At 40.0% G+C, this 21,598-nt stretch overlaps 1 protein-coding gene across 2 annotated transcripts in view; it reads left to right on the top strand.

Moving 5' to 3' along the window:
• Positions 1 to 722: 722 nt before the first annotated feature.
• LOC140726742 (uncharacterized) overlaps positions 723 to 21,598 on the top strand; it is a 37,139-nt gene continuing 16,263 nt past the window's right edge. The window contains exons 1-2 of one of the 2 annotated variants that reach the window (XM_073043533.1): positions 723 to 963; positions 12,731 to 15,222. In XM_073043533.1, the coding sequence (XP_072899634.1) occupies positions 951 to 963; positions 12,731 to 15,222 (2,505 nt within the window). In that variant the 5' untranslated portion in view covers positions 723 to 950. Of the gene's footprint in view, positions 964 to 12,725; positions 15,223 to 21,598 lie in introns of both variants that reach the window. The other variant, XM_073043524.1, reaches the window with a different exon arrangement.

The following is a 21,598-nucleotide window of genomic DNA, read 5'->3' as shown; positions in this document are numbered from 1 at the left end:
ACAAGATGCAAAGGCTTGAAAGACCTACTACCAGACTCAAAGGCAGCCTCTATTATTAATACTCTTATTATTATTAGATTATAGAATGGTCCCCAGTGCAATAAGATACTCTTGAACTCACAATCTATCTTGTTATGGCCTTGTACTTTGTCTGTAATGCTTGGATATATAACTACAAATGTTTATTGCCAAAAACACAGTCGCCTGAATTCACCTGCTGTTTCGGATTAGGTGTATGAATCTGGAGAGTTAATTATCTCACCAGCGCGTTTCCAGCAATTCTGACTTCTTATGGTTTGCCCTTCTGTTTTTTATTTGTATATTTAATGTCACTTCTTTCAATGCATCATCTTTGCAATTCCTCGATCCAACACGAGTAACTGCTCATATCACCGCCATTCTTACACGTGCTCGGAGTCAGTGCCGCTTTATATTCCTCCTCAGAAATTTAAGCGGGGGAGCCGCCCGTGATGCGTGTTAATCAGTGTGAACCAGTGCACCTTTCCTATTTCTGATGAAAGGTCTTAGACCTCAAATGTTAGAGCGGTACACAAACTTTATCTGGCGAGATGAGCGCTTCAAGTTCATTTCCTTATCCCAGATCTCCAACATCCGCGTTGCTGACTTTCAGCCCTCGAACCAGCGCCGGCGTGCGGCGTGCGGCGCTCGGGAAAGGCGGGCGGGCGGGCGTGCGGACGGGCGCGCGCATGCGCGTTGCTGGGCTCGTGCGTCGGTTGGCGTGGGCGATATGTCTCTCGCAGAAAATCTGTGCGGCCGAACGGTGCAAGCCGGGGGTTGTGTATCAGCCCTCGCTGGGAGGGATGTGACAGGCTGAAAGGCTGCGATATCTGCCGGAAAAAAAATAGTTCCACACTGTGTGTACAACATTACTTTTCTTCCTTGTCAAGAAATGGTAGCACAAAAACGGAAAGTGCCCTCGAGCCCGGCGAATGCGCAGCGAGGGTGAGTTGCCGAGTTTCTCTTCGGGTGGCTGGGGAACAAAGCCAGAGAGTGGCCCGGGGCTCCAGCCCAGGCCCGGCCGCCGTGGCACCTTGATCTCGGCATTACTTCCTTTCCAGGTGGCTGGGTGGAAGGGGCCCTGTGCATCATTTGGTCAAGTCGCGAACCGGCGGCGAGGGGCTTATTCCGTCCCTGAGGATGGGACGGGCCCCGCCATGTTGCAGTCAGTTTCCGTTTCCGCTGTTTAAATAACACAGAGCCTTATCTAAATTGCAGTTTTCCTCCTATTTTATTGTATAACTCAAATTAACTATTAATAGTATTGAATAAGTTTTATTCCTAACCAAGACGATTGTAACTTTTCAACGAACAACATATTTATTTGATGGTGTGCTTACGGACAAAAATATCAGCATTGGTATCCACTCACTGGTGGTTATATTTGTCTATTATACGTCCAAGACAACTTGTAGGTTCTGGTTTAGTTAATTTGATTTTTTTTTCTGTAAGTTTAAAAGACGTAGTAAATCTTCAGCTAATTAATAAAACAATAACTTCTACCAACAAAAAACGAAAAACTTAATGTTGGAATTTTAGAATTAAAACAAACGGTGGAAATGCAAAAGTCATGGAGCATGTATAGCGATAAATCAGAACTAAGTTAAATGATGAATTTGTGTTCTCATTTGCTGTCTGAGCACTAATTATATTGTTTACGTAGGACTGAACTAGTAATCTGTTTTTCCAGTCAGCAAAATCATGGCTCTCTAACATCTCCGTTTTCCTTCACACTTTCCTCATCCTTTAATTATTAATCACAATTGTTAATTCTAGATTTAAGATTATCAATATTAACATCAGTTATCTTCAGAACTTCAGTTTACAGACCATGTGCTCTAATCAGCAACTAGAACTTCAAGTCATCTTGTTAAAAGAAAGTTTTCGTAATTAAAGCAGAAAGTAGTTGAAGTAGCAAGAAAGGCAGCATCTGTGGAGTGAACAGAAAATGCAGTTAAAGTTTATGTTCAATTCATTTTGTTAAAATATCTCATTAGAGCTTTGGTAATGTTTTTATTTTACTCCAGTCTTTGACATACAAAATTCAACTCCTGTTTCTATTTCTGCTCTTATTATTATTATTTCCTTCCTAGAAAAATTCCATTCGAATTTTAGATCCATAGTAAGACCATTTGGCCTATTGTATCTGCTCCGCTATTTCATCATGACTGATCCATTTTTCCTCTCGGCCCCAATCTCATGCTGTGACCAATCAAGAATCTATCAAACTCTGCCTTAAATATGCCCAATGACTTGGCCTCCTCAGCCGCCCATGGCAACAAATTCCACAGATTGACCACTCTTTGGCTAAAGAAATTACTTCTCATCTCCATTCTAAAAGGACACTCCTCTATTCTGAGGCTGTGTCCTCTGGTCTTGGACTCCCCCACCATAGGAAGCATCCTCTCCATATACACTATTGAGGCCTTTCAACAATTGATCAGTTTTAATGAGTTCACCCCTCATTCTTCTGAATTCCAGTCAGTATAGTTCCAGAGTCATTAAATGCTCTTCATATGATAAGCCTTTTAATCTGAGAATCATTTTCGTGAACCTCCTTTGAACCCTGTCATCCTTTCTTAAATAAGGGGCCCAGAACTACTCTCAATACTCCCAAGTTTGGCCTCACCAGTGCTTTATAAAGCCTCAACATTATATCCTTGCTTTTATATTCTAGCCCTCATGAAATGAATGCTAATATCACATGCCTTCCTCACTCACCACTGACTTAGCCTGAAAATTAACCTTTAGGGAATCCTGCACAAAGACTCTCAGCTCCCTTTGCACCTCAACGTTTGAATTTTCTCTCTACTTGGAAAACCGACTAACCTTTTATTTCTTCTACCAAACTGCATGACTTTCCAACACAGTATTCCATCTGTCATTTCTTTGCCCATTCTCCTAATCTGAGTCCTTCTATAAACCCTCTACTTCCTCAAAACTACCTGCCCTTCCACCTATCTTTGTATCATCTGCAAACTTTGCCACAAAACCATCAATTCTGTCATCCAAGTCAATAACATTAAAAAGAAGTGGTGTTCCACAGGGGTCTGTGTTGGGACCACTAGTCACCAGCAGCCAACCAAAAAAGCCTCTTTGCTTCCTGCCAATCAGCCACTGCTTTATCCATGCTAGTAATTTTTAATTTGTTAAGCAGCTTCATGTGTGGCACCTTGTCAAAGGCCTTCAGAATATCCAAGTATACAACATCCACCAATCCTCCTTTGTCTATCGTGTTTGTTATTTCTTCAAAGAATTCCAATAGATTTGTCAGGCAAAATTTTCCCTTGAGGAAACCATGCTGACTACAGTCTATTTTATCATGTGCCTCTAAGTACCCTGAAACCATATCTTTAAGAATCTTCCCCACCATTGAGGTCAGACTAACTGCCTTATAATTACTTTTCTTCTGCCTCTCCTGCTTGAAGAGTGGAGTGAAATTTTCAATTTTCTATTCCTCCAGAACCATGCCAGAATCAATTGATTCTTGAAAGATAATTACTAATGCTTCCATAATCTCTTAAGCCACCTCTTTCAGAATCCTGGGTGGAATACCATCTGGTCCAGGCAACTTATCTACCTTCAGACCTTTCAGTTCCCAAAAACCTTCTCCCTAGTGATGCCAACTTCACAGTCTTCTGCCCCTTAATGCTCCTGAACTTCTGCCACATTGCTAGTGTCTTCCATAATGAAGACTGATGCAAAATACTTATTCAGTTCATCCACCATTTCCTTGTCCTAAATTACTACCTCTCCAGCATTATTTTCCAGTGGTCTGATATCCACTCTTGACTCTCTTTTTACTTTTACTCGACTCTCACTTTGTTTCTGAAGAAACTTTTGGTGTCCCTTTTAATATTATTGGCTAGCTTACCTATGTATTCCATCTTTTCCTTAATGACTTTTTAGTTGCCTTCTGTTGGTTTTTAAAAGTTTTCCAATCTTCTAACTTCCCACTAATTTTTGCTCTAATTATATGCCTTCTCCTTGGTTTTAATGTTGGTTTTGCCTTCTCTTGTCAACCTGTTGTGTCATCCTGCTTTAAGAATGCTTCTTCCTCTTTAGGATGTATATATCCTATGCCTTCTGCATTGCATCCAGGAGTTGCTCTACCATCATCCTTGCCAGTGCTCTTTTCTGATCAATTCTGGCCAAATTCTCTCTCAAGCCTCTGTAATTCCTGTTACTCTACTGTAATACTGTACATCTGTCTTTAGCTTCATTATAGTTACAGGATGAATTCTAACATGTTATGATCAATTACTCCTAAGGGTTCCCTTATCTTAAGCTCTCTGATCAATTCCCGTTCTTTGCACGACACTCAAGTCAGAATAGTTGATCCCTTGGTGGGCTCAACCACGAGCTGCTCTAAAAAAAAAACATTTCGTAGGCTTTCTAGAAATTTCCCTTCTAGGGATCCAGCACCAACATGATTTTCCCAATCTACCTGCATATTAAAATCCCCCTTAACTATTGTAACATTGCTCTTTTGGCATGCATTTTTCTATCCCGTAATTTGTAGACCACATCCTTACTACTGCTTGGGGGTCTGCATATAACTTCAGTCAGGGTCTTTTTACCCCTGCCATTCCTTAGCTCTATTCACAATGATTCAACATTTTCTGACCCTATGTCACCTCTTTCTAATGATTTGATTTTACTCTTTTTTTTAAAGCAACAGAGCCACACCATCACTTCTGCCTACTTGCCTATCCTTTCAATACAATGTGTATCATTGGATGTTAAGCTCCCTGCTTCCCTCCCTTGAAGAGTGGAGTGAAGGGAGAGGGATAGTAGATCTCTCTTTTTCCTAAATGAGATCCATTTGCAACAGTTTTGTAGATACAGATTGCATTAGCAATGACATGCAGAAGGATGGCAAACTTGAATGGACAGCTTTCTATCACATCACTGAGGATATTATAATAAAATCAATGGTTGGGGACCTAACATGACCCGTTTCATTCTGTCAATTAGTGGATCTGCCAATTATGTCTTCATTCTACCTTCAATTAGATCGACTTTAGCCCAGATCATTTGCTTATGAGAGACTTAATTGAATATCTATGCAAATTCATGTAAATAGCAACTGCACACATCCAAAAGTAATTCAGTCTTTGTGAAGCACAATCAACCATTTGCTGAATGCCATGAAAATAGAGCAGAAACAAGCCACTCAGCATTTCAAGCCTCCTCCACTATTCAGTACAGTCATGGCTGACCATCTACACTCAGTAGTCACTTTATTGGTTATACCTGTACACCTTCTCATTAATGCAAATATCTGATAAGCCGATCGTGGCAAAATGCAATACCTAAAAGCTTGAAGACATGGTGAAGAGGTTCATTTGTGGGAAGAAATGTGATCTAAATGACTGACCAAGGAATAATTATTGGTGCCAGATAGGTTAGCTTGAGTATCTCAGAAACTGCTGATTTGGGATTTTCACACGCAGCAGATTCTAGTTTACAGAGGATGGTGCAAACATCCAGTGAATGGCAGTTCTGTGGGCAAAAACACCTTGTTAATGAGAGGTCAGAGGAGAATAGCTAGTCTGGTTGAAGCTAATAGGAAGGCGACTAACTCAAATAACCATACTGTTACGTACCCCGTTACTGGGTCACTTACCAGCAAAGATAGAGCGGTCCGTTGAAGTCTGATGGTACTATTTTTAAAAGTCTTTATTGATAAAGGGGCACCAAAAATAAGATTAATACAAACATTCAGATAATATACGTCGTCAATACTCAATCTAAAAGCGCGGGTATAATAATAATAATCAATAAGAAATAGCTCTATCGTTGTCTAGGGGATATTGTATTGTCCGATGGAAAAATAAAAGTCACTGTCATTCAAGCTGCAGCTCTTTGGGTTTAAGAGAGACGGTTTTAAACTTGCCCGGGTCTTTTATGAGGCCAATCAGTTGAGTCGCGGGAGTTGGTTCCCCGTTGTTAGGTCAAAGCTGTTTTCTGTGATACCAGCCACCAGTCCCAGGCAATGGAACTGAACGCACGTGGCTTCCTTCAAATGGCTTCCCGCTATTACGGGATCGCTAGTGTTTCTTCTGGTGCGTCTGAGGGGCTGCTCCTGCAGTCCCTCTTTAATCCTGACTCGCAGGGTCGTAGATGTCAATCAGGTTGGGGGGATGATGCAATCTCTCCCCTTCACCCAGCCCACTTTGCCTGAGGGCTCTCATATAGCATAGGATCTCAATCCACAAATTTGTCTCCAAGAGACAATAGCCATTTCCCCTTGCTTTACATCGCAGGGGAACGAGACAGTCCACACGTCTCCTTCTCATTTCCTGGGCCCCCTGACCCAACCCAATAGTGATCTTGCGATTCTCACAAAGGAGGGGGCTGCAGCCATAACAATACGTATAACAAAGGTGTGCAGAAGAATATCTGAACATACAACATGTTGAACCTTCAAGTAGATGGGCTACAGCAGCTGAGGACCACAAGCATATACTTGTGGCCATTTTATTATGCACAGGAGGTACCTAATAAAGTAGCCACTAAGTGTATATCAGAGCTAAGCTCCAGTGCTTTCACAGTGTTCCTTGATGCATTTTGCATCTAGAAATATACCCAATCTTCCAACTTGTCCTGTGCATTCTAATGGTACTAAATTTCAGTTTCATCACTGACTGAAGAAATGTCTTCTGATCTCTGTCCTAGAATTTCTTAGCTAATAAACATGATTGGTCCCACATTTTAAACATCAGAATTAACTTTATTATCACAGACACCTGTTGTAAAATTCATTGTTTTATGGCAGCAGTACAGTGCAGGACTAAAATATGTAGTAAGAAACTTAATTACAAGGTAGTGTTCATGGATTGTTCAGAATCTATTGCAGAGGGGAAGAAGCTGTTCTTAAGATGTTGAGTATAGGTCTTCAGGTTTCTGTAGCTCCTCCCTAATGGTATAACCTAAATGTAATATGCTGTAAGGTTTCACTGCTAATGTAATGGTTTCTCTGGTGTAAGATGGCTATGTACTAAATACCTGTGCTAATGAACTGGCTGGAATGTTCCATCCCCTTGAAACTAATTAATTATCTCCAAGACCTAGGCCTCATTTCCTCCCTGTGCAACTGGATCCTCTATTTCCTCACTTGCCGACCCCAGCGCTGAATGTCCCAACTGACCTCACTCACTCCTTTTGAATGCTCTCTCCCGCTATGCAATCCAACATCTCCTCGGGAACTGTGGTGCACAGAATGTCCTGACTGTCCCTCTACTCACTTCTTTTGAATTCTCTTCTGCTACACAATCCAATGTCTCCTTGGGAACTGATACATTAGCAAAGTTCATAATTAATTCATCAATTATTTTGTATTTATTTCTTTATTGATCTGTAAATATCTGCAAGAAAATGAATCTCTCAAGGTAGCATATTTTGATAATAAATTTACTTTGACCTCTGTCTTTACCTGATGCCACTGTTTAGTCCATTTGATGGATGGTGAACTCCCTGAGTACAGCACAGAAACTGGTCCTTCGGCTCATCTAGTCCTTGCTGAAACTATTTAAATTGCTTACACCCAATGATCTGCATCAGGACCACAGTCCTCCATACCCCTACAATCCATGTACCTATTGAAAGTTCTTTTAAACTATGAAATCAAACTCTCATCCACAACTTGTGCTGGCAGCTCATTCCACACTTAGAATTTTGTGTCTGGAGAGCTGTGGGCAAGCCATGTTTCTGCATGCCATGGTTCCCAAGAAGACTTTGATAGTATGTTAATAGGCACTTGCCAAGGTCCAATAAAAAGTAAGGGTTAAGCGGAGTGACTGTTGTGAGAGTGGGCCAGTATTAGAGTTTGGATTTCAGGCTTTGGCTTATAAGACTTCGGGGAGGAGAGGCAAAGGCAAAGACTTCCTTGTTTAATTTTTTCCTCATTATTGCACAGTTAAAGCAGTGGGGATGCCAGGCAGGATAGTGGATTGCTCCTTTGTAGGATGTGGGAAGGCAGGGAGACCGCCAATGTCTCTGACTATACCTGCAAGTGCATCCAGCTGCAGCTTCTTTCAGACCGTGTTAAGGGATTAAAGTGAACTCCAGATCATTCAGGAGGCTGAGGGGTTGATCAACAGGGCATACAGGGAGGTAGTTGCACCCAAGGTGAAGGACACAGGTAATTAGGTAACCATAGGAGGGGGCATACAGTGCAGACCACCCCTCTGGCTGTTCCCCTCAACAACAGAAATACTGCTTTGGATACTGGTGTTGGGGGTGGGAGGGAGATGGGACCTAGTAGAAAAAAGCCATAGTGGTCAGGTCTCTAGCACTGAGTCTGGCTCTGTAGCTCAGAAGTGGAGGGAGAAGAGTGCAGCAATGATAGAGAATTCCATAGTTAGAGGAGATTCTGTGGATGTGAAAGACACCCAGATAGTATGTTGCAGCAATGATAGAGAATTCCATAGTTAGAGGAGATTCTGTGGATGTGAAAGACACCCAGATAGTATGTTGCCTCCCAGGTGCCAGGGTCAGTGATGTTTTGTGCAGCAAAGGAAGGTTGACAAAAGATGTTTGTTTTGCAAATGTTTATCGTACTTTTTAGTGAGTCAGCGATGTCTTGTAGTTCTTCTGTCAGTGCAGATATGCATGTGTTGCAGTTCTGACTAAAGTTGAAATGTCCTTAATGCACAGTGGATGCAATAGTGCAGGGGTTCCTTACCTGGGCTCCAAGGATCACTTGTTTAGTGGTATTGGTCCATAGCATTAAAAAGGTTTGATTCCACAGTTTCCTGTTTGCATTAGTTTTACTCCAACAGGAGCTTGTTGAATTGAGAAAATTGAAACAATAACACAACTTTGCTTAAACCCAATCCGCTCTGGGTGAGGTCTGTGGTTAGAGTTACAGCTTGCATGCCATCACCTAGCAAGTGGTAAATGGAGATTAATTTCCAAGGACAGCTGAATTTGAGAACTATTTTCATGGTGTTTTTCAATTGACTTCATTAAAGGCATTTTTTTCCAGTGTCAAGATCATATGTTTTGATTGATGTTGCTGCTTCCTGCATTTCTCTTAGAATCACAGGTTTTGTCAACTATGTATAGACATAGAAAAAAATTGTACTTCGATTAGGGGAATACTTTTAGCCACTAGGAGAAGTCAGATTAACATGGGAGTGCAAGAGTAGGTCCTCCAGACTTTCTGACCTGCTCCATCATTAAGATTGTGGCTGATCTAGTCCAGTGTCATTTTCCAACACTGTCCCCATCTCCCTTCATTACCATACTGGCCGGAGATCTATTGATCTCTAAATGTGATGATTGAGTTTTCACAGCTGTCGTGGCTATTAGAACTGATGGCTATTAGAACTCTAGAGGCTCACCGTCACCTGAATAAAGAAATTTCCCTTCATTTCAGTCTCACAGTTTACCCTTTTGTTCTCAAATTGTGCCAATGGTTTTAGACCCCTCAGCATTTGGAAGCATGCTCCCTGTATCTAGGCTATCAAGTCCTTATAAAATCTTTCTTCTAAACTAAAATACTCATTCCTGATCTACTTAATCTCTCCTCATGGCAAATCCAGCATCCCTGAAACCAGTCTAGAAAGTGCTTGCACTGAATCTGACCTTCAGAAATCTGACTTAACAAATTCTCGCATAAATTTTGTACAGAGATATTTAAAACCCTAATAATGTTTCATGACAATTCAGTATCAGATGTATGCAATATAAGTTCTATGAGTTTAACTGTGGGTTGTGTTAGAATAAACATAGAAAATATTTAACAAAATAAAAGAATTATGGGAAGTGTATGGAGGGTGAAATATGGGTAGCTGTAGAAAATGGGTATTTCTGACTTGACGGAAAAAATCAGTTTAGGAACAGTAATCAGGAGTGAAACCTTTGTTGCCTGTGCAACATTTTGGATTGGAAGATCAAAACAATACTCCACAGATGCAGAACTGCCCAGGCTCTGTACAATTGAAATAATACTTCCTTACTCCTCCAATCAAGGTCAGCAGCCCTTCTAGTAGTCTGCTGCACTTGTGTGTTAATCGTAATTGCGACAAGTGCACTTTTATATCAGCTGTACCTAATTTTTGCACCTTTTGACAAATGCTCTACTTTCCACTTTATACACTAAAGTTTATATTATAATCCATTTGTCACATTTTTACCCACTCACTGTTCATTGATAACTTTGAAGTCCCTTTACTTTCTCCTCTGTACTAACGATGCATAATTCTCAGAAAAGTTCAAAGTAATCAAAGAGTGTGTATATGTTACCATATGCTATCCTAAGATTCGTTTTCTTGTAGGCATTTCTAGGAAAATAAAGAAATGCAATAGTTTATGAAAAAATATACATAACAAAGACTGACAAACATCCAATGTGCAAAGGGGACAAATTGTGCCAATAATAAATAAAAAGTAAATAAATTGTACTGAGTAAAGCAAAATAAGGTAATAAGCTAAATGGTCATCTTTGGCTATTGAGTTTGGAACCATTGAGAATTGTTTTAAGTTGGAGAAAGTTGTGCAGCTGTACAAAGAGAGGGAAAGGGCATAAACAAAAGAGATTCTGCAGGTGCTGGAGATCTAGAGCAATTACTCAGCTGGTCAGGCAGGAGGGGAATAAAACAGTTGGTGTTTTAAGCTGAGACTGGAAAGGAAAGGGGAAGAAGCCAGAATAAGAGGTGGGGCAGGAGTACAATCTGGCAGATGATAGGTGGAACCACGTGAGGGGAAGGTGGTTGGGGGGGGGATGGAGAAGTGAAATGAGAAGTTGGGTGGTGATAGCAGTGGACTAAGAAATCATGTAAAGAGTGATCCCTGTAGAAAGCAAAGAGTGGGGGGAGAGGGAAAGATGTGCTTAGTGGTAGGATCTCGTTGAAGACGACAGAAGTTACAGAGAATGTTATGCTGGATGTGGAGGCTTGTGGGCTGGTAGGTAAGGACGAGGGGAGCTCTATCCATGTTATGGCAACAGGAAGATTATGGAAATGGAGGAGATGCCAGTGAGGGCAGCATCGATGGTAGAGGAAGGGAAAGAGCACCTTCTGTCAATTCCAGAGTGTTGGTGATAGTGACTGTAGTATCTGAGAGACCTGTCAGCATACAATGTAGATACTGTAGGTGTGCATCATTGTGTCTGGTTTCAGATGGCACTGGTGAAACACAGTGATGACTTACTGGCAGCAAACAAAACCACTAACTATTATCATTTTTTCTGGAAAATGGTTACTGCAATTAATAGACTGTAACTTCCCTTTTGGAGTTCAGCTTTGAACTGCCCATAAGATCTGGCATTTTCGCAGTGTGAACTGAAGTCTTGAAGGTACAGGATGCTTTTGGTGTGGCGTATACAGGCTGATTCAAGGTGGTGCATTGTATGCGTAGTATACATTGATAATAAATGTACTTTGAACTTTGCTGGCCCAGGTGTATCCCCATCCCTGACCCCAACCACATATCTCAGCACTAAGCAATTGCCTTGGCCTGCCAGTTTCTTGGTAATGATTCCCTTTACCCATTATGCTAAAATGATCCTTATTAGTTTTGATTCTACTGGCAATTTTGTTCTTGGGAATGTGTCCAATGCACTAAACAAGGTACTATTATATGTGAATTAACAGCATTGACACTCTGCATCCCTCAGTAAGGTACGAAGGACATCTCTTCTCATTGCTACCATCAAGGAAGAGGTATAGGAGCCTGAAGACACATACTTAGCATTTTAGGAACAGTTTCTTGCCTTTTTGAATGAATGTGCAATTAATGCATTTACACTACCCCACTTTTATTTTTGCTTTCTTTTTGCTTTACTTAAAAGTATTTCTGTATATATTTTTTTATTGGAACTTGTGTAGATTTTTATTATGTATTTCGGAGTACTGTTGCCACAAAACAACAAATTTCATGACATATGCCAGAGCTATTTAACTTGATTCTGATTCTGAATTGCCTTGTTAAAGTCATAATAATGGTCGATGATTAAAGCATCCTTGCCAGCAAAACATAGGTACTTGCTTGAGACAGATACCTGCCAATGTACATTTGGTCATGCTCCATGAGAGGCATGTCAGAAAACAAAATTGTGGTAAAGTTATAACTATTCAGCCATTACAATGTGAATGAAAGTGTTTCATGCCAACTTGGGGTGGGTGGCATTAATTAAGAAAGGTTCTAAAATTTATTGTGTGTTTCTGGTGTAAAATCACAATGGTCTTTGATATCTTAAGTATTTGTTGCACATTTTAGAAAACAGCACTAACATTTTGATAATTTGGCTGCTGTATAACTAAATATGTTTTCATCTGTTTATTCTAATTGCTCTTTTATTGTTCAGATTTGAGGGATTTGAATTGAAACAAATCCTTTTTTGAGGCAACTCTTGAATGCTTGTTGGCCCATTTCTGTTAATTATATTGTGTTCTTAATTATACTATTTCAGGCAAATCTGTTTCCATGATAAAGCAATGCAGAGGTGTGCGTGGGCAGTAATTGGTCCATCATATTAATTGAACAGGGGTAATAAAAACAAGGGTTGACTTTTCTTTCTCCATTTACTACTCCCCACTACTCTTCCTAAAATGTTCAGTACTGGTGATTATTATATGGACATAATTATTACTGGTAAACATTGAGTGCTCTTTGCTTTCCAGCTGATTATTTTTTAACACATAAGGTAATCATTGAAAATACTATTGATGTAGAGTGAATCATTATTTATTTGGTAGGTCAGTTCGGACAAAAAATGGCACAACAGGAGGTGGACCTTCAGCCAAAAAGAAACGTTTGGAAGAAAAGGTGACATCGCCTCAACTAAGGTTGATAAAGCAGTCAGCTGCTCAACCACGCAAGGCATCCAGTAATAAACGAGCTTCAAAATCACTAAGAACAACTGTCAAAGTGAACAGATTGTCATCAAAATCAACCACAAAGCTAAAGGGTAAAAAAACAAAGGTCACTAAAAACAATGAAAAGATAGTTCCTTTGAAGAAATATACCAAACATTTATTGAAAAATAACATGTCATTAAAATCTTCACACCAGAAGAAATCCATTCTGTCTCCAATATCTAAGAAAAATTCTGGTAAAGTAATGGCTAAAAGAAAATCCACACAAAAACAGAACAGTGCTAAAATTGTGCATAAACAAATCCCGGTGAAGGTGTCACAGAAGTCAGTTCAGAGGAAAAGAACTTCTCAGTCACGACTTCCACACAAAATCTTGCCTAATTCCAAAAAGACTAGCTCTAAGAAGCGTTTAAAAATGTCATCATGCAATTTGCGGACAAAAGCTCCTCAAAAGATAAGTAAATCATTATCAAAAAAAGGTGAGACAAACTCTTTAAGAGCCACCATAAAGAAATCTCATCAGAGTAAGAAAAATGTGAAGGTTCAATCTAAGTCTACTGTGAATGTATCTAGAATGAAACCTGCAAAGAAGGATGCAAAATCTTTGTCAGTAACCTCCAAGAAGCAACTTGTCAAAAAAACAGCTAAAAAAGTGACATGCAAGGGTAATCATACTAAACAACTTTCCTCTTGTAAAGGTAATAGTATTGTGAAGAAAAATGTTTCTTCAAAGAAAATTTCTGAGAAGATACAAATTAGTGTAAAGTCTGTAAAGAATCTTCAACAAAGAAAGATGGTGAGAGCAGAGAGATTATGTTATCACCTTGTAAGTGAGGATAAGTTTGAAGCCTGTGCTGCAAGATCTCAAACCAAGTCTATCCAGAACCATTCAAAAGAGAATATTCAACAGGTAGTGAATTTGGGTTTGAAGTCTGGGACTAAGCAAATGTTGAATAAAGGACAGACCAGGCGTTCTCAGAGACTGAATCTGAACGCATGTTTATCAACGAGATCTTTTGTTTCCACTGATGGTGCATCTAGTATGGTTCCTACTCAAAAGAAAATGCTAAAAAGGACACTTAGTGACTTGTATCCTAAAAGTCCTGAGAATAAGTGTCCTTTGAAAAAAATGCTGAAAGTAAATAGTAAGCTTGCAAGAACTAAACAGGAGAACATTACAAAATCTGCAAAAAAGGCTTCAGAAATTAAAGAAAAAGGACATAGTAAAATTGGGAAAAAAACTCCAATTACTACTACTGCTAAAAAGCAAGACTCCAATGGTACAGGACCAACGGCATGTGAAAGAAAAAGTAAACAGGGAATACTAAAAAATATTCCTAAAAGTAAAACTTCAGTAGTTTCAGAAACTTCCCAAGAGCAGACTAAAATTGGTAAGCCTGTTACTCATTCTAAAACAAAGATCAGAAAAACAGCTTCATGTGTAACATTGGAAAGCAGTGCAAAATTGAAGGGTCTGGTTCAAAACTTGACAAAGGCAACGAATTGTAGTGTCAAAGCTATTAAAAGAAAAACTGGAGTAGAAACATCAACTGAAAAGAAACAAAACAAAGTTCTAAATAATAGTACAGAAAATAAGAAAAAGATAAATTTTTCTATTAAAGAACAAGGTTCAAAGCAGCCTCAAACAGTTCATAAAGCAAATAAAAATACAGTCTCTAATGCTAAATCAGTAATGGAAATCCCATGTTTGCCAACTGATGATAATGCCAAATGTAAGCGACAAAGTATTCTTGAGTTGTGTGAGGAAATTGCAGAAGAGATAGCTTCGGACACTCTTGATCTTTCAGTGAAAGAGGAGTCTACAAAGATGGAAGATAAAAGTATCCCAAAAGAACCAGAAACCATAACGCCTGAAGACACTAAGAAAACACAGCGGACAAAACCTATTTATTCTAGCCTCAACAGATTCCAGTTTTCAGGCCAAAAATCTATAAAACGTAAATCATTTGAGCATCATAAATCTAATGCTTCAAAGTATACTACACAGAAAGGAGGAAACAGTTGGACTAAAATTAAGCAAATTAAAACCGATCAAAAGACATTAACTGCCATCAAATTAAGAAATTTGCAGGTTAAACAAGCAGTTTCACAAGTAGTAGTTCAAACAATTAAGATAGAGAAAGAGAAATTGTCAAATGGATTATCTCTGCAGACCAAAGAAGAAAATGGCACTGCACATGACCAGCACAAAGCAGACACTACTGTTTCTCATTTGGAAGTTGGAAGAGACTTTAATAATGGTCAAAGGTCAACAGAAAACAGTACATCTGAAAATGATAAACTAGTGAAATTGTGTGATGAAAAAGAGGACGAGATGGAGGTGTCAAAAATGGAGACTGAACCTGAAGCAGATGAGGTACTTTGTATTTCATTTAAATATATTCTCTTTCAGTGATGTATGGTGGATCAATACTTTGGATTTGCAATGCAAGTGACCATTCTGCTCAAATGTTAGCTAGATTTGGCTTTCTCTCTGCTTTTTACCTCCTCATGCAGAAACAGTGCACTCTTGGTGGGCTGTCATTCTTGTCACCTTTTAACTTGTATTTAATTGACTTGAACTCATTGTAGGCTACAGTATCCAACTCATGGGTGTTGTAGATTAGAGATAACTTGTATTTCATAGCTATATAGAGTCCCTTATTCAACACTACGCAACACTCCCAAGTGTAGTCTCACCTGTTCAATTATAGAAAAACTTTTTCTTGCACTCCATACAGTTGCAATGAAAAATGTCTTTCAGTGTGCTTGTTTTGTTGGTAATTGCTAAACTTTCTCTGAAAAACATATCTCACCAATTTTAGCTTTGCTGTTCTTGACAAGTGTAATTAACTTTCATTTACTTCATCTGCTACTAACTTTCTTGTTCAAACTTCCCTTTGCAGACTCTATACTCCCACAGTTCACTTTCCCTCTTTTGTATATCATCACTAAATTATCCTGTCATCCAAGTCATTAATATAGATTATAAAAAGTTGGTAACCTGACATTAATCCTTACAACAGCCAACTAGCAACAGTAGTGAACCTTAAAAAAAAATTATTTTTCCTGTTAACAATCCAGTTTTCTTATTTAAAATTTTGTATGGGGTACATAATCTAATGTCTTGAAATTCCACATGTATGGCTACTTAAATCTTCAAAATAGAACCATTCATTTGATTTTTCACTATTACAAATTCAGGATGGGGATGTGCACCAATCAACTTGATAACCTTTATGACCCTTTTATTAACAAAGTGGGCCATTGAAGTGTAAAATTGGTGGTAGGAGGATAAATATCAGTATTCTCTTTGGAGAAGAACAATGGTTCGGAATGAGCTTATTGTTCTTAAAGATATTCTTTCTCTCCATTTCCTTTTAATATACTTTCTAAATCCCCCATCAGTAGCTTCTTGAGAGGTCACTGCTGATCAAAGGTTGAATGCCCATAAAGTTGCAGGAGCATTTAGACCTTGAGAACTATTAATTGTTTTATAACCTGTTTCCTCATGCTGCCTATTTCTGGGACCAAGAAGTTATTAGGAGCATTTTCCATTCACCTGGATGCTTACATTACAACCATATTCAAATAACAGTTCCATCCCCAAGAAAAGGGATCATTTGTCACTGGGATGTTTCCAATCCCTCCACCGTCAGCATTATGGTTGTAGTGTATATTAGCCAAGGATGTAGTGTAGTGCTTGCCATATTTATTTTTTAGACATATTCTGCAGCCTGAGAGGAGAGATGTAGTAATGTTTTGGGATACCATTTCTAGATAATAATATATACATTGTCAGTAATAAATAAGCCAGTAAAACCTTTACTGCTGAGCAGATTTCTTTAGGTCTAATAAGAATGATCACCTTCTCTGCTGTGTAAAGCCTTATTTCATTGCTTCCTTATGACCCAACATAACAATACAAATTGGCTTTAAATGGACATCTTCCTGAATTATCAAACAGAGGCTTCCCAATTCTTATCACTTTTTCATAATAACAGAATTATATTCTTGGATGAGAAAGACTGAGGAGTTTTATCAGCTGATATAATTAAAATCCCTCAGTGTGAAGTTGTGAACATCCTATGAAAACCATGATTTAGCAAGGAGAGTCATTCTATATGCAATGCATTTATCTGGTATATCTTCATTTCGTATTGTTGTTTGTAGTGAAGTTTAAGTACATCTTTTAATTTAGAACATCGCAGTTGATCAGTCTGAATTAACTCTTGTGCAAAGAATGCAACCAGCCATTACAGTTGAAGTTGAAGGTTTCTGTTTTTCTCACAGGAGCTGCTGCTTGCAATTGTCTTAAATTCTGATGTTTCTGGAGTTTCCTGGGTAACCTTGTACCTGGCTGAATGTTTGAAGTCATAGTGATTTACAGTACAGAAAAGGGACATTGACCCTGATTGTCTTAGGAAATTTCCCAGGTGAATTTTGCATGCACTAAACAGCAACAATGATCAGATTTCCCCCACATGACTGTTTGGCACTCAGTCCAACAGATAAGTTTGTTTATGGCATAATTTTGCCCTTGATTTTATTTTTAGACATTTAAATCAAGAAACAAAATCAAAAGAATTTAAGAATATGCAGTTTTCAACAGTAAAGGTTTTTCACAAATTTGTCTGATAAGTGCTTTGTTGCACTCCTGTTGGTGCATGTATTATTGTGACACCAATAAGGACATTGAATATAAACACAAAATACTCTGCAGATTCTGGAGTCAAAGCAACGCGCAAAACACATTGGAGGAACTCAGCAGATCGGGCAGCATCTGTGGAAACAATCAACGTTTTGGGCTGAGACCCTTTGTCAGGACTGAGGGGGGGCAGAGGCCCAATAAAGAAGGTGGGGGGAGGGTGAGAAGGAGAAGGCTGGTAGGTGCCAGGTGAAAAACCAGTAAGGGGAAATATCAAGGGATGGGAGGGGAAGCTGGGAGGGGATAGGCAGGAAAGGTGAAGAAGGAATGTAAGGGGAAAGCACTATGGGTAATTGAAGGAGGCGGAATCATGAGGGAGGTGATAGGCAGCTAGAGGAGGAGGCAGAGTGAAACTGGGATGTGGAAAGGGAGGGGGAGGGAATTTCTGGAAGTTGAAGAATTCACTGTTCATGCCAAGGGGCTGGAGACTACCCAGATGGTATATGAGGTGTTGCTCCTCCAACCTGGGTTTGGCCTCATCATGGCAGTAGAGGAGGCCATGTATGGACATATCCAAATGGGAATGAGAGGCAGAGTTGAAGTGGGTGGCAACCGGGAGATCCTGTCTGTTGTGGCGGACGGAGTGGAGGTGCTCGACGAAGCGGTTCCCCAATCTGCGTCGGGTCTCACCGATGTAGAGGAGGCTGCACCGGATGCAACAGATGACCCCAACAGACTCACAAGTGAATTGTTGCCTCACCTGTAAGGACTGTTTGGGGCCCTGACTGGTGGTAAAAGAGGAGATGTAGGGACATGTGTAGCACTTGCATTTGCAGGGGTAAGTGCCAAGTGGGAGATCCGTGGGGAGGGATGTGTGGACCAAGGAGTCATGGAGGGAAAGATCCCTGTGGAAGGTAAAGAGGGAAAGATGTGCTTAGCAGTAGGGTTCTGTTGAAGGTGTTGGAAGTTGCGGAGGAGAATGTGCTGGATCTGGAGGCTGGTGGGGTGGTAGGTGAGGACAAGGGGAAATCGGTCCCTGTTGTGGTGATGGGGGAATGGGTTGAGGACCGAAGTGTGGGAAATGGAGGAGATATGGGTGAGGGCATCGTTAATGACGGTAGAAGGGAAACCACGGTCCTTAAAGAAAGAGGACATTTGAGATGTCCTGGAATGGAAAGCCTCATCCTGGGAGCAGATGCGGTGGAGACGGAGGAACTGGGAATAAGGAATAGCATTTTTGCATGTGGCAGGGTGAGAAGAGGTATAGTTGAGGTAGTTATGAGAGTCAGTGGGTTTATAGAAGATGTCAGTAGACAGTCTGCCTGGAGAGATGGAGATCGAGAAAGGGGAGAGAAGTGTCCGAGATGGACCAAGTGAATTTAAGGGCTGGGTGGAAGTTAGAAGCGAAGTTGATGAAATTGACGAGCTCAGCATGAGTGCAGGAAGCAGCACCAATGTAGTGAAGGAAAAGTTGGGGAGCAGTACCAGTAAAGGTATTATGTGGAACCAGCAATAATAGATGTAGAACAGAGTCAGTATATTATTGGAAAACAACAGAATTTATTAGTACTCAAGCATAAACATGGAAAATTAAACAAGCGACTAACTTAAAATAAAGTTAACAGCGCTATGCAAGTATAGCTCCCAAACAGTCAAACTTAGAAACAATTCTGAACAGAGTCTTACTGAAGCACAGTCTCAATGTCAGTTCAGAAAGTTTCAAGGGATTCATGGGGGAATTGATAGGAGAGACTTTTAGTTTCGAAGTATAGCGAAGAGATGATCTTGAAGATGGAGATTCAAAATACAGCGAAGAAGAGAGTCTCGCAGAGATGCGCCAAAACGGCCACTGTTACCTTTCTGAAGGCGATTCAGCAGACACACTGTACCTCGAACGCTGATCTCACAAAGCGGCCACCGTACCTTTACAGTGGAAGCGAGTTCACGATGCGGTCTATTTTGAAGAGTCCACAAAAAGTAAGAATTTCACTACGTAACTGACATGAGAAGTCCCTTTTCTAGGACTGGTCCCTACACACCCAAGACTTTGCAGGGGCCACCAAAGTGGGTGCCAGAAATCTACGTTTGGATTACGAAATGTCAGTCACCTCCAAAATGCACAGCGTTATTGACTACCTACTCCCTTTTGGGTTCGATCGAAGCTTGCACTCTTCACTCTCACTAACGACTCTGCTGTCCAAACATGACGACTCTCCTAAAGTGTGTCTCTGGAGCAGTCTGTGCAGCTGCTTTTATACTGTTGGGGTAGGTCATCGTGTGACACTACAAGAAACAAAGTCACAGATTTCCAGTACATCACGTACCAATCCAGGTGTTGAAACTGGGGTTCATAACAATAGATTTGGAGTATAGACTGTTCCACATTACCAATGAAGAGGCAGGCATAGCTGGGGCCCATGGGAGTGCCCATAGCTACACTCTTGGTCTGAAGAAAGTGAGAAGAGCCAAAAGAGAAGTTATTAAGTTTGAGTACCAGTTCCACCAACTGGAGGAGTGTATTGGTGTTGGGGAACTGGTGAAGTCTATTGTCAAAGTAGCAGAAGGCTTTAAGGACTTCTTGATGGGGAATAGAAGTGTATAAGGATTGGACATCCATAGTGAAAATGAAGCGGTTGGGACCGGGGAACTGGAAGTTATTGAAGAGGTAAAGGGCATGGGATGTATCCCGGATGTAGTTGGGAGGGACTGAACTATGGGTGAAAAGATGGAGTCCAGGTAGGCAGATACAAGTTCGGTGGGGCAGGAGCAGGCCGAAACTACGGGTCTATCGGGACAGTCAGGCTAGTGGATCTTGGCAACCGTTGACGTTGAATATATCTGTTCCTTAATTTTTATTAAAACCTTTCAAATTTTTCTAATTACTGAAAATTAGGCCTTTAAGAATGGGAAATGGTCAAGGTTATGAATTCCTTTTGCATAAATTACAATCAAGATACCTCAATTTATTATTTTCTCAAAAAGCTTGAGAGAAGTCTTAAATTTTAGATTGTTACTTTTATCAACTTTTTTTCATTTAAGTGTGGCAGACAATTAAGCATAATTCTGTAGATCCATTTTTTTAAAAGGTTACCTCCAGCCTCATTTGGATGCCTTCTCATGAAGAGAAGGATCCAGAATTAATAAGACAATTTGGAGAAACACTTCTATGTAAGAACAAAGCTTCAAATTTGCCTTTGGTTATGTTTGTTTAAATGATTTTTACAAAAGTTGTAGATAAGTGGAGTTTAAACACTACTTCATCAGAGTAACTGAAATTAATACCTGAATTGGAAAATATCTGTAATTTTAGAATTGTGCCTAATAACAAAATATTTTTGAGGTCCAAGTTGTTCTATATACTTTTGGATATTACTTACAGTGGCATGCAAAAGTTTGGGCACCCCTGGTTAAAATTTCTGTTACTTTGAATAACTAAGCGAGTAAAAGATGACCTGATTTCTAAAAGGCATAAAGTTAAAGATGACGCATTTCTTTAATATTTTAAGCAAGATTACTTTTATTTCCATCTTTTACAGTTTCAAAATAACAAAAAAGGAAAATGGCCCGAAGCAAAAGTTTGGGCACCCTGCATGGTCAGTAACACCCCCTTTGGCAAGTATCACAGGTTGTAAACACTTTCTGTAGACAGCTAAGAGTCTTTCAGTTTGTGTTTGGGGGATTTTCGCCCATTCTTCCTTGCAAAATGCTTCTAGTTCTGTGAGATTCTTGGGCTGTCCTGCATGCACTGCTCTTTTGAGGTCTATGATGTTTAGGTTGGGGGGCTGTGTGGGCCATGGCAAAACCTTAAGCTTGCGCCTCTTGAGGTAGTCCATTGTGGATTTTGAGGTGTGTTTAGGATCATTATCCTGTTGTAGAAGCCATCCTCTTTCAATCTTCAGCTTTTTTTTTACAGACGGTGTGATGTTTGCTTCCAGAATTTGTTGGTATTTAATTGAATTCATTCTTCCCTCTACCAGTGAAATGTTCCCCATGCCACTGGCTGCAACACAAGCCCAAAGCATGATCGACCCACCCCTATGCTTAACAGTTGGAGGGGTGTTCTTTTCATGAAATGCAGCCTTTGTTCTCCAAACGTACCTTTGCT

Source organism: Hemitrygon akajei, chromosome 1, assembly GCF_048418815.1.
Source record: "Hemitrygon akajei chromosome 1, sHemAka1.3, whole genome shotgun sequence".
NCBI lineage: Eukaryota > Metazoa > Chordata > Chondrichthyes > Myliobatiformes > Dasyatidae > Hemitrygon > Hemitrygon akajei.
The sequence above is the reverse complement of the archived record's forward strand: the minus strand, read 5'-3'. Positions and strand labels throughout refer to the sequence as shown.